General features: G+C 36.8%; 1 protein-coding gene across 1 annotated transcript; it reads right to left on the reverse strand.

Moving 5' to 3' along the window:
• Positions 1–3,768: 3,768 nt before the first annotated feature.
• Positions 3,769–14,675, reverse strand: LOC135081461 (gamma-taxilin). Its single transcript, XM_063976160.1, has 7 exons — positions 14,490–14,675; positions 13,419–13,754; positions 11,443–11,640; positions 10,555–10,839; positions 8,754–8,927; positions 7,669–7,800; positions 3,769–5,428 (listed from the first exon to the last, which is right to left on the reverse strand). Exons 1-7 carry the CDS (start codon positions 14,556–14,558, stop codon positions 4,565–4,567), a joined length of 2,058 nt encoding a protein of 685 aa, XP_063832230.1. The 5' UTR covers positions 14,559–14,675; the 3' UTR covers positions 3,769–4,564.
• Positions 14,676–16,572: the final 1,897 nt, after the last annotated feature.

Below are 16,572 nucleotides of genomic sequence, written 5' to 3' on the forward strand. Positions count from 1 at the left end.
TAACGTTTACCAATCGTAAATACCTACAATAAATGCTTCTTAAAATTAAGTTTTTATTTATTTTACTTTGCTTATACAACCCTGACGCTTGAGCTGCGAGGTAGATAAATTCTGATTCTGATTCTGAAAAGGTGCGATTTCGAATGCACCAGGTTCGTTGGAAATTTTGCATTATTATTATTACCGTTAAAATGTCGGCATCTGATCCTGATCAAAGGAGTGCAATTTCTGTTGCTAGTTACTATTATGTATTCTGTGCCGATACTGCGCTGCCTGCATCCATGCTCTTCCCTTTCTACATTGATTCAGTCAAAGATATACAGGATGTTAGGAAGACGTTAGCAACAACTAAATCCGAAATGCCTATAGTGAAAATAAGTAGATACACGCCAATTCACGATGTCGATTTGTATTTTATTAAAATATCTGCGAAATTGACAGCAATTTATAGCTGTGTTTACGTTTTTACCAACGTATCCTTTATTACACCCTATCAATCACCATAAGCTCCACCTGGGGGGTTAAGCTCATACTAACCAAATAGATTGTCCATTGTCCACTCTTGTAAGTGTGACGCCCGTATTCACAAACATTACTATGAGGTCTCACAGTGCGCGTGAACGCGTGGACAGGGTCATACACGAACATAGCTGGGCACCGTTAATAAAATAGTTAACTTCGTTAATCGTTAAACCGTTAATAAAAAAATTAACTTCGTTAAACGTTACAACGTTACATTTCGCAAGATTTAACGGAAGTTAACGTTAATCGTTAATCCGTTAACACATGATAATAAAACACAAAAAAAAATGTTGTCAAGGTTCAAATCATTTCGAAAGCTTGTATCGCGCATGGAATTTATTCCTCTTTTATGTTTGCGCTACAATAGTCCAGTCAATAAAGCATTATAGATGGAAATCCGTGGAACACAATTTCTGACTTCGGGACTTTATTTAGACTAGTTAGGAGGTGAACATAGCAAAAGTCCCCGCCCTTAGCCCTTGAGCCGGCGGGGAGAGGGGGGTTTAAAGGTACCACTTTTCGGTTTTTCGCTTAATCTTCGGAAACTATGCGTCCTTGTGACATGACTACTATGAACCAAAAAAAGCTTATTCAATTTGCTACAGGTGAGATAGTCAAGTTTTTCTATATCTTGTATAGTTTTCGCGGCATCTGCTCTAGAAGGTCTGTAATAATGGAAATTTTATTTTTGTCTTACATGTTCCCATCAGGAGAAAATCGACTAAATCAACATTGAGCAAATATTCTAGACATGCGAGAGTATGTAAAGCCTAGTTCCAGGGAGGGGACTGCGCCGTGCGTATATTTAGACGAACCACTTGGAGCCACTTTTGACTCCTCGTCACTCAAAAACTACTGTGCATTAACACTTTAAATTTGGCTCATGTGTTGAGACTTGCAAGAATAAACATCAGCTTCAAATTTCATAAATATACCTCAAACGGTTCTTTAGGTATTGACGTCCAAAAATCTACATGTCTGACCTATATTAGACCAAATTCTAACCACTTCCAGATAACCTTGAAGGTTCAAATTTGGCATCCAGATAGGTAGTTGTGTAAATACAAAGGAACAAATAAAAAACCAGTAAATTTTAACATTTCACAGGTGATAGAAGATTTTAGTGTTCTAAATGTCGATTTTTTAACTTCAATACCTAAATAACCGTTTGAGGTATATTTATGAAATTTGAAGCTGATGTTTATCTTGCAATTCTCAACACATAAGCCAATTTGAAGTGTTAATGCACAGTAGTTTTTGAGTGATGAGGAGTCAAAAGTGGCTCCAATTGGTTCGTCTAAATATACGCACGGTGCAGTCCCCTCTCTGAAACTAGGCTTAACATGCTCCCGCATGTTTAGAATATTTGTTCAATGTTGATTTAGTCGATTTTCTCCTGATGGGAACATGTAAGACAAAAATAAAATTTCCATTATTACAGACCTTCTAGAGCAGATGCCGCGAAAACTATACAAGATATAGAAAAACTTGACTATCTCATCCTGTAGCAAATTGAATAAGCTTTTTTTTGGTTCATAATAGTCATGTCACAAGGACGCATAGTTTCCGAGGATTAAGCGAAAAACCGAAAAGTGGCACCTTTAAACCCCCCTCTCCCCGCCGGCTCAAGGGCTAAGGGCGGGACTTTTGCTATGTTTACCTCCTAACTAGTCTAAATAAAGTCCCGAGGTCAGAAATTGTGTTCCACGGATTTCTCTCTACACCGTCGTTAAAGCATTCATTGACTGGAATACAAGCTTTCGAAATTATTTGAACCTTGCATAAGTAGCTACAATTATTTTTTTCGTTTTAGTACAACTGCATTTCAGAATAAAAGCTTGTTTTTAAAAAAAATTTTTTTAATTATTATAATTTTATTTTACACTTTTTAGTAGTATCGTATCTCAATCTCAGAGCCTTGGTTCAATTACAATACAATTTAGCACCAAACTTCACCAAAGTGCTCGAAAAGACAAATCCAGCAAACCCAAACTCGATAAGTTTCCACCGTTTCGTTTAGGAATTCCTATGGCCACCTCCTGACCCCATCATCAGGACCCTGGACATCATCTAGTACTAAATTGCTCGAAAAGACAAATCCAACGAACCCAAGTTCGATGCGATGCCGCCATTTCATTTAGGAGTTCCTATGGCCACCTCATGACTCCATCATCAGACCAGCTCAATGGTACCATGACATTGCATTGTCATCGTACTTACATAAGTATACCAAATAGCTCAATCGGGTCAGGAAAAATGGTCTTAAATTCAATTGCAAGAGTTGTCCCACACATACTAACAAGTGTCGTTAGTGATCTGGTTACAAAAACTGTTGCTTTGGCTTCTGGAAGTTCTGGAAGCCCGAACGTACTTGTCAGAACGCCTTTTTCTAGCGTTTTTCAGCGTGCCTGCTGTATCTTTTTGGTAAATAGTAGGTACTGGATTAACGATTAACGGACTTAGGATAATTTAACGGAAGTTAACGAGTCCGTTAACATTTTTTAAAGTTAACTTAAAAGTTAATCCGTTAATAGAAATGTTAACTTCGTTAATTAACGATTAACGGATTAACGAGTTAATGCCCAGCTATGTACACGAACCAATCACAGAATTCTATTCAATGCTGTGCATTCAATTTTCTGCTTCACTTAAGCAAGCATCGTTTGTGAATATGGGTGTTATTCTCGCCAATTCTATGGCCACAACGAGAGTGCACTTCGTTGCTGTTTTGGCATGGAGTAAAAGAAAAACAATTGAATTTTCTGTTATAATTACTACAAAACTGACTCTTTTTCAGTATTTTGTTCCGGGTTAGGTTTCTATACTAAAAATAATAATAGAAACTGTTTAGCTCTAAACAGAGCAAAAGGTTTAGAAATGTTACGACTTCAAACTGAAAGTTGGTAAATAGAAAATGTTGTCAGGTCTAAATTGATAAAAGACCAATAATGCCAATAGTTAAAAATAACTTAGTGTAACTGAAAATTAAGAAATAACGATTTGAAATACTTTTTAGAGATGTGGTGAAAGCGATATAACTTCTCTCTAGTGCGATCTTTAAAATAAAATTAAGATCTGTGTGACATTTTTTATGAAGTGTTATTATTGAATAGTTAATTAAATAATTTTTATTTCTTACACTTTTATAACTAAATAATTAGTAATCAAATAAACTTCTCTTCGTTGAAATGAAGTGTATGTGGAGTCAAAATTAATATTGAAGTGTCACAAAATAAAAGACATGTATCATAGTTAAAAAATCTATTTTTATTGTAAAAAAAACTCAAAAGTCACATTTATACATACTACAAAAAGAAGTTGAAACAGTTCACAAATTGTAATACAATGGTCGATTAATATACATCGTTACTAATATTTGACTGACAGTATTTGATATTGTTACGAGATTATTTTTATTCTACTATAAGTTACCCTTACTCCAAAAAAGATAGTGGATTTTCTAACAAAATGACAACAAAGATAGTAAAGTTAAGTACACATATTCGCAAATGCCCTGGCCTTTACACATATGCACCGAATTTTTAAATTGACATCACTCTTAATCATTTCTATGTATATTAAATAGGAATCGTAAGAATGATAATAAAATACAATTGATATAGTTACTGAAGGTAATTTGACGTTTAAAGTAAACAATTGAACTTTGAAGTATTAGGATACTAAAGTCCGAATTTTGTACTAATAATGTTATGTGAAATAAAATCATATTTCAGAACAAAAAAATTGTATTAAATGTAGACGTATAAGAACTTTTGTGAATAGTTTACAGTCAAACTAAAGATTGCGAAAATGGACTTTATTACATAAGAAACAATACCGATATCTGACTAGAAAGATCTAGAAATACATAGGCACTTTACATAATTTCAAAAGATTCGTTTAATTGCCGTCTTCATAACAAAACACACAAGGTACAAAACTTTGAGACCAACAAAAAATACTAGAACACTTACAAAAACACTTTTTTCACTATATTAACGTAAAAAATTAGTTCAAACAGTTTTTACAGTTGAATTTTCATTTACGCGGTCTCAACTGAGATAGGCTTCACTTCGGGTATGTGTGAAACTTCGTCATTAGAATTTGCTTCATTTAAAATCTGCTTCACCTCTGTGTTTGAAACTACATTTACTTTTCCTTCTGGCACTTTGTTTTGTTTAGGTTCTACTGCATTTGTTTTTTCTTTCGGCGCTTGTTTTTCTTTAGCTTCTACTGTTAATTTATCAGCCGTCACTTCAGTTACTTTGGGTTCTACGACTTCATTTGTTTTGGTTTCGGCTGGTTTGTTGTCGCCGTTTGTATTTGCAGTGCTTTCGTTCTTTTCATTCATTTCAACTGCTAACATACTATCGACTATTGCACTGTCAAGATCGTTTTCATCATCGCCGACTTCTAAGTCGCAGAGATTGATGTTGGCATTATTGATTGCTTGTATTAGACTTTCTAGTGTTTTGTCGTCCACTTTCTCGTCTCCTATATCAAGTTGAGCGTTATCTCCATTGGTGGTTGTTTCAATTTCCTTTGCTTCCTCTGTAGCAGAAGCCTCTTCTTTAGGAGATTCGTTGCTATCTTCTTTTGTTTCTTTTTCTTCATTTTGCGCTTGTTTTTCTACTTTTTGTGCTTTATCTTCGGCACTTTTTTGTTTCTTTTCTACTTTTTCTGCTGGCTTTTCTTCTTCTTGCTCTTGTCCACCGTTTGTCTCTTCTTTTTCTGTTGATTTCTCTCCAGCTTTAGCTTTGTTCTTTTTGGCTTTAGACTTTTTGGCTTTCTCAGGTTTAGGCGATTCTTCTTTAGTCTCATTCTTTTTAGTTAAGCTGTTGAGTTGTGATTGTAGATGCGCTAAACTTTGTCTCAGCTGGACACAGTTGGCGGCCATTGCGTCGACCTAAAACATTCAATTTCATGATTCTTTTACAATTGTAGCGATAATCGAGTCGTGCGTGGATAATTGGACGTTACGTTTGAAAGAATTGTGCGGTATTGGAAAGTTTGTTATGATAGGTTATTGACGGCGTTTTAAGTATGGTGAGAACAATGCGAGAAAAGGTTTTGGTTTGCTTGCAACGTTTTAAAATAATTGAAATCGGTTAACATTTTTTAATTTTACAAGTATTGAAAAAATACATTTAGTTTATTTTACATCTTTCTTTTGTCGGATCTTTGGTTATAACTTAATTTTAAGCTGAATGTACTCGTATCAAATAAGGCTAAATAGAAAATATAAAAAAATAAGCCTGATTTGGTTTTGTTTTGAACTGTATGACGTGGTTTGAAATGTCCAAATGCAGGCTTATCAGTACCAGTTTTTCTAATAAAATAAAATAAATAAAATAAAAATTAAGTGAAAGCATCAGATAAAGAGTCTTCTATCTACGATATGATCGAGTGTATAGTTCTTGCAACTCACGAAGGCGAGTGAGCTTTACTTGTGTGTGTGTACGTGTACATGCACAGAACGATAGTGTAATGTCTATCAAAACTTTTGAAAAACGAACAGTAGCGAGCCACCACACATGTAAAGCTCACTCACCTTCGTGAATGAGGGCTATCGTTTTTATACTTAACAGTTGGCACCCCTGGCGATTGACAGGACCTTACTCTACAGTGGCGCCATCTTGACGAGTGCAAATGCGATAGTCCTCCTACCACTTTAGCGATCACCAGTTGGTGCCACTGTCTTCGCTACTAGCAAGTGACAGGACCTTACTCTACAGTGGCGCTAACTGGTGAGCGCTAAAACGATAGCCTTCATTGCAAGAACTCGAACCACAGCCGTAATGTGTGTGGGATAAAGTCGTTATTATGGCGCTATTGGTATAGTCTGGTCTGCGAGCACGTAGAATTTTGTTCTCATTCTCGCTCGTAATTATGTTGCTGTCGCGTTCGCACACTCACTGCGGGCGCCCGTCGCATAGTCGCGACCCGCGAGCGATAAGGATGGGTAGCTTGGGGTCATTGGACTAAATTCTACATGCTCACAGACCGGGCTTTAGAAAGAGCAGCTTTGGGCGACACAGATAAGCGCAGGCACCGAGAAGCGACCTTATGAGTGTGGGATAAAGTCGAAGTTACCTTGGCGTTGTTGTTGGGCAAGGCAGCGTGGCCTCTCACTATGGGCCTTATACAGAAGCTCAAAGTTGCACAGCGTGCTATGGACAGGGCTATGCTTGGTGTTTCTTTGCGAGATCGAATCAGAAATGAGGAGATCCGTAAACGAACCAAAGTCGCCGACATAACCCGACGGATTAGCAAGCTGAAGTGGCAATGGGCAGGGCACATAGTACGCAGAACTGACGGCCGATGGGGCAGAAAGGTTCTGGAATGGAGGCCGCGTACCGGAAAACGCAGCGTGAGACGTCCACCTACAAGGTGGACCGACGACATCGTAAAGGTAGCAGGGAAGCGCTGGACGCAGGCCGCTACCAATCGATCAACATGGAAAGCATTGGGGGAGGCCTATGTTCAGCAGTGGATGTCCTATGGCTGAAATGATGAAGGCAGCGTTGGGCGACACAGATAAGCACAGGCACCGAGAAGCGACCTTATGAGTGTGGGATAAAGTCGAAGTTACCTTGGCGTTGTTGTTGGGCAGGGCTGCGTTGGGCAACACAGATATAGGAAAAGGCACCTAGAAGCGACCTTATAAGTGTGGGATACGCGTACCGGAAAACGCAGCGTGGGACGTCCACCTACAAGGTGGACCGACGACATCGTAAAGGTAGCAGGGAAGCGCTGGACGCAGGCCGCTACCAATCGATCAACATGGAAAGCATTGGGGGAGGCCTATGTTCAGCAGTGGATGTCCTATGGCTGAAATGATGAAGGCAGCGTTGGGCGACACAGATAAGCACAGGCACCGAGAAGCGACCTTATGAGTGTGGCGTTAAGTCGAGGTTACCTTGGCATTGTTGTTGGGCAGGGCTGCGTTGGACGACACAGATATAGGAAAAGGCACCTAGAAGCGACCTTATGAGTGTGGGATAAAGTCGAAGTTACCTTGGCATGCGACCTTATGAGTGTGGGGTAAAGTCGAAGTTACCTTGGCATGCGACCTTATGAGTGTGGGGTAAAGTCGAAGTAACCTTGGCATGCGACCTTATGAGTGTGGGGTAAAGTCGAAGTTACCTTGGCGTTGTTGTTGGGCAGGGCTGCGTTGGACGGCACAGCGACGGGAATTGGCACGGGCGAGATGGGCGGCAGCGGCGGCCGCTCGATGTTGTTCTCCTTGAGCGTGCCCAGGAGTAGCGTGCGTTCGGCCTGGTGGAAGAACATATTAATAATCATAGATATTTATATGCTACATGGTATGTCATCATAGTCATTCAGTGCAGACGAAAGTGGTCCCACTCGCATTCGGTCTCACTTGTATTGGGTTCCATTTACATTTCGATGGCTCCTACGTATACTGGTGTAAGTGAAAAAAATATATTTTACAGGATTATACGTAGGAGCCATCGATTTCCCATCTCAGCCGGACTAGGATGCGCGCCGTGATATAGAAAGAAAGAAAGACACATTTATTACAATGGACATCACACAAATACAGGCAATTATATAGACATGACAGTGGCACATAATAATGGAAGAAGAAAAAATAAAAACAAGAGTAAACTGAGCAGTGCCACCCATCCACCAACAAGATGCCCACTGCAACGGGACCCCACTCAGCATATGCCGTGGCCCTTATCGACGTCAAAATGTATGGGCAAAATATGGATAACCCATTATCGCGGCGCGCATCCTATACCGGCAGGTCCCATTTGCGAATGGAATGATTGCACACTCTCAAAAATGAAAATCATATTTTTTGACCTACAAGTCGAACTCTTGTGGTCCCACTCGCGTTTGCATAACCAAATGCGAATGAGGTGAACTGCGTCAAACTCTTCTCTCCGCTGCAGGGGTATGACTATCTTTAATTTCATCATTTCAGCTATAGGACGTCCACTGCTAAATATAGGCCTCCCCCAATGATTTCCATGTTGATCTTTAATTTACTCTCGAATAAAATCAATCTTAGGACGCCTTGAAAATAAGCCAGCGCTAATATTATGACAAACGCAGCGTGCGTTGCGTTTCTAATCGTATCAAAACTGGTGGCGCCACTGCATCGCTTCCTAACGTTTCCTGATTTAAGCGTTTTTATTTCCCGAAAAGTCAAAGTTTGTAACTACTAAAAAAATATTCAACTTGATTTATTACTAGCATACCTGTAAAGTACGACACAGGCTCTGCATATGGTGCAGCTGCCTCGCAGTATTGGCCACCTTCTCCTCGCTGGCTTGTCTCTCGCCGCACATATCCAAGAGAGCCGTCTGAGACGTCTCCCATCGACTCTTCCAAGATAGAGATTCTTTCTCTAACTTCTTGATTTTCTTTGACATCTGCAAAGGGTTAAGTCCATAAGTTGGGTATATGGGAGCCAGGGCACCCCAGAATGGTCTAGTGCCCCCAAGGATTTTAGGGTTACCGATTCGAAGACGAGAGATATTAGTACTAAGTCATGAGCTATACAGGGTATTAGGTAAATGGGTATATGAGCCGACACTAGCCCATGTTAACATGGGCATATAAATGGTATGGTGAAGTCAGAAAATTGATATCTTCATTTTAATTATTTTAATTTTCATACAAATCGGATTTTATAAAATTTATTTTGTATGAAAATTAAAAAAATTAAAATGATGATATCAAATTTCTGACTTCACCATACCATTTATATGACCATGTTAACATGGGCTAGTGTCGGCTCATATACCCATTTACCTAACACCCTGCATTATGATACATCCATGAGTGCACACGCACACTACAATAATGCCGCTCGGGTTGCTCGGATCAAATTCCCCGCAACTCGTGCTTCCCTCGACCAAAAATTGGGGCGCGTCTTCGTGGATGACACGATCTATATCTGGTGACTTTGAGGACATAATATTTGTTGTACAACTTGATTGCTTTAATAGTGAAAAAAAAGCTTTTTGTTCAGAAAAAGATACTAAACAAAATATTGTTAAAAAATATTTTTTAAAAGTGAAGAATCAGTTCCACTAATTATAATTGATATAAAAAAAATATGTAATCACATTAATCAACAAATCACTATCATAATTTTATTTCAACACTTATAACTTTACCTAATTAGATAATAAACAATTAAACTCCTTGATGATTGAACAAAGCAAACAATCAAATAAACAGACCTAATTACTAAATTGAACTTAATAATAATAAATCATGTCAGCGCAATGCTCATAGAATGAATCAAATAAATCATTTCAAATATTACCTACATCAATGTTCTTCGAATTAAGTAAATAGGCAGATTATGCATTCATAACGTAACTGTATTATTTTCATGAACATAAATAAAATGTCCATTACATAGCTTGACATGAATCAGAGCAATATTTGCTCCCTGCAGGATGTGAACTTACAACCACAGGTAGATTCAGTAAATATTATGCAAAGTACCAAGTATTGAAAACAAAGTCGTTTTCCTATCTATCTGTCCCTGTGTATGAGTTTGAGTATGCTTAAATCTTTAAAACTACGCAACGGATTTTGATGCGGTTTTTTTAATAGACAGTGATTTAAGAGGAAGGTTTATTAGCACCCATGCGAAGTCAGGGCGGGTCTCTAGTTTCACTATGTTATACTGTGACTAATAGTACATTGTTTAAAATACGTCTACAACTCGTGTCTTAAATCAACTTAGCTAATTTTGTACAATGCAAATGGGTATATTTATGCAGAACAAGGCAGGTATTTGACTGCCTTATATTGAGATGCAGTCTAGGATGGTACATTATACCTGCCCTGTAAGTACCTATTCACTCTCGCCTTGAAAATGCTCAGATTATAGTGTTTGAGATATCAAATAATTTTAAACTGAATAATTTAACCGAAACATTGCATATTTCTGTCCTATTTTTTTGTGTGATTATTTATCTGTGTATGAAAATTGTTTATTTCCCAAATATTGATAAATAAAATAAAAAAAATCATATTTACCTTCTCCATCTGTTCTTTGAATCCACCAAACACCTGGTTGCTCTTCACCAACGCATTTTGGAATTCGTCATACTTGTCCGTGTAAACCGCTAGCTGCCCTCTCAACGCTGTCTCGGTGCCTTGCAGCTCGAGTATCTTAGCTCGGTACTGTGCAACGGACACTTTAAGCTGTTCCATTTCAGCGACAATCCGTTCCCTCTCCGCTTGGTGTTCGAGACTGGCTTTTTGCATTTTAGCATCCGATAATTGACTCTCGAGTGCCATTTGCTTGGCCATTTTGTCGACCTGTATCGAATAGATAGTTGATTATTGTATAATTAAAAATAAAAAGTTATCAATTAAGTTTAACATTATTTTCTTTAGTGATTTTTTTATTCTGTGAAGTTGATGCTCAAATGTTACGATTACCAAAATCTAACTAACATAGATTTTAATGTGTAAACAGGGACCACCAAACTTTAAAAATACGCCAAAGGAAGAACACCACATCAGTTACTTGGCCAAATATTGTCAAAATGACAAAGGCAGTACACACTATTGGAATTCTACTTGAAATAAAAGCAGCATTATGATCTCTACATCAATTTATCCCACAATTACATGATAGTGGTACCAAAATAGAAAATACTGCCATGTCATGTAATGGCTAAGAGACAAGTAAGAATTTATTTTTTAACTGTCCTACTTTTATTTATATTGTTTAGGACTGATTTTTCAATCATCAGATATCTTTTCACTAAGAATAAACTTTTGACATATTTCTCATACTGAAACTGTCAATATGCCAAACTTATTCTTAGTTAAAAGTTGTTACTACAGTTAAAAGTTATCAGACAATTAAAAAAACAGCCCTTAATGAATAAATTAATAAAATTAACAGAAAAGTACCTGTTGCTCTCTCAACTGGTACTGCTGTACAACACTCTTGAACTTCTCACTCATGCTGATATTGTCATCCCTCAACTTGGCGTTCTTTTCATTGTTTTGGTTCAGTAGTGTGGTGATCTCCGTCAACGTGTTCTGAAACTTGGCCTGTGTTTCTTTACGACGCTCTTCTTCTTCACGGATCTTGAGGAGAGATTCTTCCTGGAATTCAAAATAATGTGTAACGTTAGGTTTAGTATTAAAGTAAACGGTAGGACAGATGTTTGGCATTGAATTCTGCAGCATCATGGCAAATACTTTTAATACTTAAGTCATTGAATTGAATACAGTCTTGCCTGTAATTTAAAAATATCATACCACTGAATATCTAAAGGTAAGATTAGTTTTAAAATTATGAGTTAATTTTGAATTTACATACAAGTCAAAACAATACAGTTTTAAAAGGGGAATTATAAAACGAGCGACTAAAAAAAAACTTTGCGACTGATGATGGCATACTGTTTTAATACCTTGAGCGGTATGAATTTGAGTAAGCGAAAAATTAACCAAACTAACGACGAATATTGATCAATAATAAAATCCAGAACGAGCTTACAAAATGTGTGTTTTGATTATTACATTTCAGACATAAAAATACTATCCGGGCGACTAAATTACTAAGTGAGCGACTAGAAATACAGAGAGGGCAACTTTAATATGAAGATACATTAGATTTTTCTAATTGAGGTTTTACTGAACGAACTACAAAAAAGTTAATTCTAAGCAAAGTTTTGTGAGCTGCTTTATTAATGATTATTGGTTACTGATATTATATTTGAGGTCTCATGTTTTTTATTTTGATACGCTTTATTAATGAAAACTACAGATTGTTACAGCGCACGAATTCGAATGGGGCCGGCCCGCTAAGTCCAAGCCAGCACTTATCATACAGTGACGATGAGTAGGTAGAGCTCCTCAATCCTCATAGGTACCAATCAATGAACCTTATTAATAAGATTACTTTTTTTTTGGGTTGACAGAAGCGACTTATTTTTTTTTTTTTTTTTTTGTTGATTCGATTTAAGAAAATACAAATTTATTTCATTTTTCGTAATACATTGTTTCATTTGATTACCTACCCTTAAATTTTAATTATTTATTTTTTTCGCTACTAGAATAGTGTTCCGTCAAATATTTATTTCATAAGATCATTTTTTATTTAAATGTGGGCTCATAATACGCTGCTCATAATAGTATTTTTCAAAGTAGTTTTTGCATTCGAAACACTTCATTAAAGTTAAAAATACCGCCCAGTTTAAAAAAAGCATTTGCCAAATATTGAAAAAAATGCAGGACCTAACGTTGACACTCAATCAAATATTAGGTCGCTCAAAAATTATGAAGCTTCTCATTTTGTATTTTAAGGAACTCAATTTTTTTAAGTAAGTTGCTGTTCTTTTGATTTTTCGTCACTCGCACTCAGTCGCTCACTTAGTAATTCTTTAGCCCACATTAATTATTTTTGACACTTACAACATAAATTTACAGTCACTCGTTTAAATACTACCCGTTTTAAAAGTAAAAATCTAGTCAATCTCATAAAACTCATTTAGTTTAGCAAATAGGCTTTTTAAAAAGCACTTTTACACGTCCCAGTACAAACCCTACTACTGCTTCGGGACAATAAATGGGACAGTGCTGAGAAGAAGCAGCGCAAGAAACTCGGTCACTATTGTCAGCCTCCTTTTCAAGGGTTAACAGTTTTTAAAATATACAAATTATAGTCATAAGTATGATGTGAGCTAGGTAGTTAAACATTCCAAACATTTTTATCTTTTATATGTATAATCATCATCATCATCATCAACTTTATGATAGCTCTTCATTTATAGGTGTAAAGTAATTTAATATTGTGAATGAAAAGAGTAATAAACTTTTGGGCTTCGACTGGAGATTCTCTCTTGAAAATGACAAAAATAAGAAATTAGTAAAAAACATACCTTGATGGCTTTATTCTGTTTCTGCAATTCACGGCAGAGATTCTCCAATTTTGATTTAACAAGTATCGTCTTGTTGAACTCATGTTGTAACTGTTCTTTCTCTTTCAACAACAGCGCATAACGCTTGTCGGACTGTTTGATGTAAAACTGAAGCTTTTTATTCTCATCTGCAGTCTGTACGTACTTCTTGCAGACGGTGGCAAATTTCTCCTCGTACGATGGCACAGAGTTCAACGATTTCATGAACTGCTCAACGTTTTTGTCATCCTTTTTGACTCTGTCTTCTTTTTTGGATTTCTTCGGAGGATCTTGAGGTGGTGGAGCCGGTGGTTCTTCCTGTAATTTGACACCGGATATTTTAAAGGAATTCTGTTTTTAAGATTGTATTCAGAATATTCTTCTTATTTTTAGAAATTGATCCTGAATTTTATTGTCACTGACAATATTGTGATGAACTTGCTTTTTAGCCTTTTTAATTTAAATCCAATGTTAATTAATGTAGAATTTAAAGTGATATGCAGTTAGTTTATTGGTAGGTACACAAAAAATGTGATTCTTTTGAGCCTTGTGTAACTGATGAAAGAGCCTTGAAATAAGAAAAACGATAGAATTCAAGTTAGCAGAATCTATTTTTTAGATGAGTAACTATTGACCTTTTGAGATACTGCGTGGTTTTAAGAACAAATACCACACTCTTGATAAACACCATGGTAACCATTATCAGTGATGCAATAATACAAATGTAAGATATTTGGCAATACGTTGTCATCGGCCATAAAAGAAGAAAGCGCGAGAAACGTGCTTCGAACAGAAATATCATAAACATTTCGAATTTTGGCAAATCGCCAAACTAGTTTCAGGTTAACTAATCTACCTGATTTTATGCAATTAAAACTCATAATTTGATCTTCAATGGTATTAATTAAGTATATTAATTCAAAACAACCTTAAAAATACAGCAGAAGACCTTCAAAAACCAATATATTTCGTGTTTTTTCGCAAAATGTTTACCGACATTTGATCGGAATCTATTTTTAAAACTTTCGTGAAAATAATAGGTTCAATACTTACGTTAGCTGCGGCTTCAGGTGCTGCTTTTACAGCAGATTCATTAGGATTTTCTTTTACTGCTGCTTCCATTTTAAAACAACTGTGGTTCCTGAAAAATATCACAAACAATCCGGAGACACAGAAGGAAAAGAGACACAAGAAAGAAAGAAAAAACAGACAGCGACAGCAGCACAAACAGGCTTAATTTAGTGATGTACCGTTGCAAAAGTAAATTGAAAAGAATCGATCGACAAACGTTAAGATTCAATGTTGTGTTGTTGTGACTTTATTTAACCAGTGCACCGCGCGGCCCGTTCGGACGCTAAATAATACGATAATAAATATTATTAGAGTAGTTCGTGTTAAAAATTATATTCTTAAATCAGTGATGAAAATTTTAATCTTTCGCTGACATTGCTTTTAAAAAAGCCCTTGTAATATTATTATTAAGTTTTAAAATTGTTTATCGAGGTTTAGGATCGCTCGTTATAGAATCCTTGGGATGGCCTTTTTCCCGCATTGACTGAAGCGAACGAATAAAGGTAAATGTATATCTACTTATTTAATAAATTCAATGTTTTTAGTTAATTATATCGATTTAATTGAACAATCAATAAATTTATTACATTCAAATAAATTCACGTTATAAGAACGACACTATTGTGGAGTATACAGATTATAAATATTTTATTACTTAAAATTTAAACTATTGTTTCTGTACTTTATAAATAACACTAATTAATAAATTTAATGGGAAAATTAATTTCCTAGAAATACCAAACAAATCTCAAAACAAATCAGCTTAAGATTAATTTCTGAACAAAACCAGCCAAAACTAGTTTTTTTCGGAAATAATGCTGCCATGTAAGAAAAGGAATATTTTTTTTAGTAGAAATCCATAATAATTATGACCATAACTGAACTGTCCCACCTAACTCATTGACAAGACAAGGGGACGCCACCATCGTCACAGAATAAGTAATAGTACAGGTACAGAAGGATTACTCCGCAAGACGATTTAAATAAATGCGAGTCTTGCTACGACGCGATACAGTGGAATTCAGCTCGCACAGCACTACGTACCTACAATTATTTTATTCACCTACAAGTTTTGTCTCTTTCTATCGCGTGCCTCTGAACTCTTCTTACGCTGTTAGGGTTGCTGTCTAGTGAAAAAATAATTAATCTACTTATTTGTAATGAGGTACGTATGTAGGTAAGTATGCATTCATTATGGAAAACCTTGGGAGAGGCCTTTGTCCAGCAGTGGACGTCATTTGGCTGAAACGAACGAACGCATTCTGAGCAGTAGTCATAGTAGGTTAGGTTCCTATACTATCCTAAGAAATATTGATTACCTACATGGCCAACATACCTTTCAGCATCTTTGGGAAGCGAAAAAAAAAGATAAATCCGGTAGATTACTTTTCGAATTTAAACACCCGAACGCCGCACAATATTTCTTTCTCTTTATGTCCAAATTTAAATAATACTTCGATCATAGAATTATAATCATACTACAACGCACGCCAGCGACGGTATAGATGACCCACGCTGAACTGTCCCACCAAACTCAATGACAGGGGGGCGCTACCATCGTTCAACTATATGGTTTCCAAAATGGCAAAAATCGGAACCAGCGATCCGGTATTGACGGTGGCGCCCCGCTGTCAGTGTCATGGATAGGACAGTTCAGTATTTTGGAACTATAACATTTAACGTCTACAATCCAGACGCGTTTCTGATTCTGCAATAGGTACGATTGGTCAAAACAGCTGACGTACGCTGTTGAACGACCAATCGTATCGAAGAATCGAGAAGCGTGTCTGGATTGTTGACGTTAAAAATTACCGTAATCGGGGCTTAGGCCTGCCATCGTTCAACTTTAAAGATTCCAACATGGCAAATGATGGCAAAAGTCAGAACCAGCGATCCGGTATTGACGGTGGTGCCCCGCTGTCAATGTCACGGTTAGGACAGTTCACTGATGAAATAAAAAAAATACTGTGATAGTTACGAAGCGAGAGTTATGCGATCAATGTGGATCAATACAATCATGCATGCTCACCGCGCTGCGCTGTGCTAACTGGGCTGATAACTTCCT

This window comes from Ostrinia nubilalis, chromosome 20 (genome assembly GCF_963855985.1).
Source record: "Ostrinia nubilalis chromosome 20, ilOstNubi1.1, whole genome shotgun sequence".
Taxonomy (NCBI): Eukaryota; Metazoa; Arthropoda; class Insecta; order Lepidoptera; family Crambidae; genus Ostrinia; species Ostrinia nubilalis.

Coding starts and splice junctions, on each gene's coding strand:
- LOC135081461 (XM_063976160.1), bottom strand. CDS start 14,558: ATGGAAGCAGCAGTAAAAGAAAATCCTAATGAATCTGCTGTAAAAGCA. Junction 11,641..13,418: donor AACAGAATAAAGCCATCAAG/GTATGTTTTTTA, acceptor TTTGAATTCCAG/GAAGAATCTCTCCTCAAGAT. Junction 7,801..8,753: donor GCCTGTGTCGTACTTTACAG/GTATGCTAGTAA, acceptor TTCTTCCACCAG/GCCGAACGCACGCTACTCCT.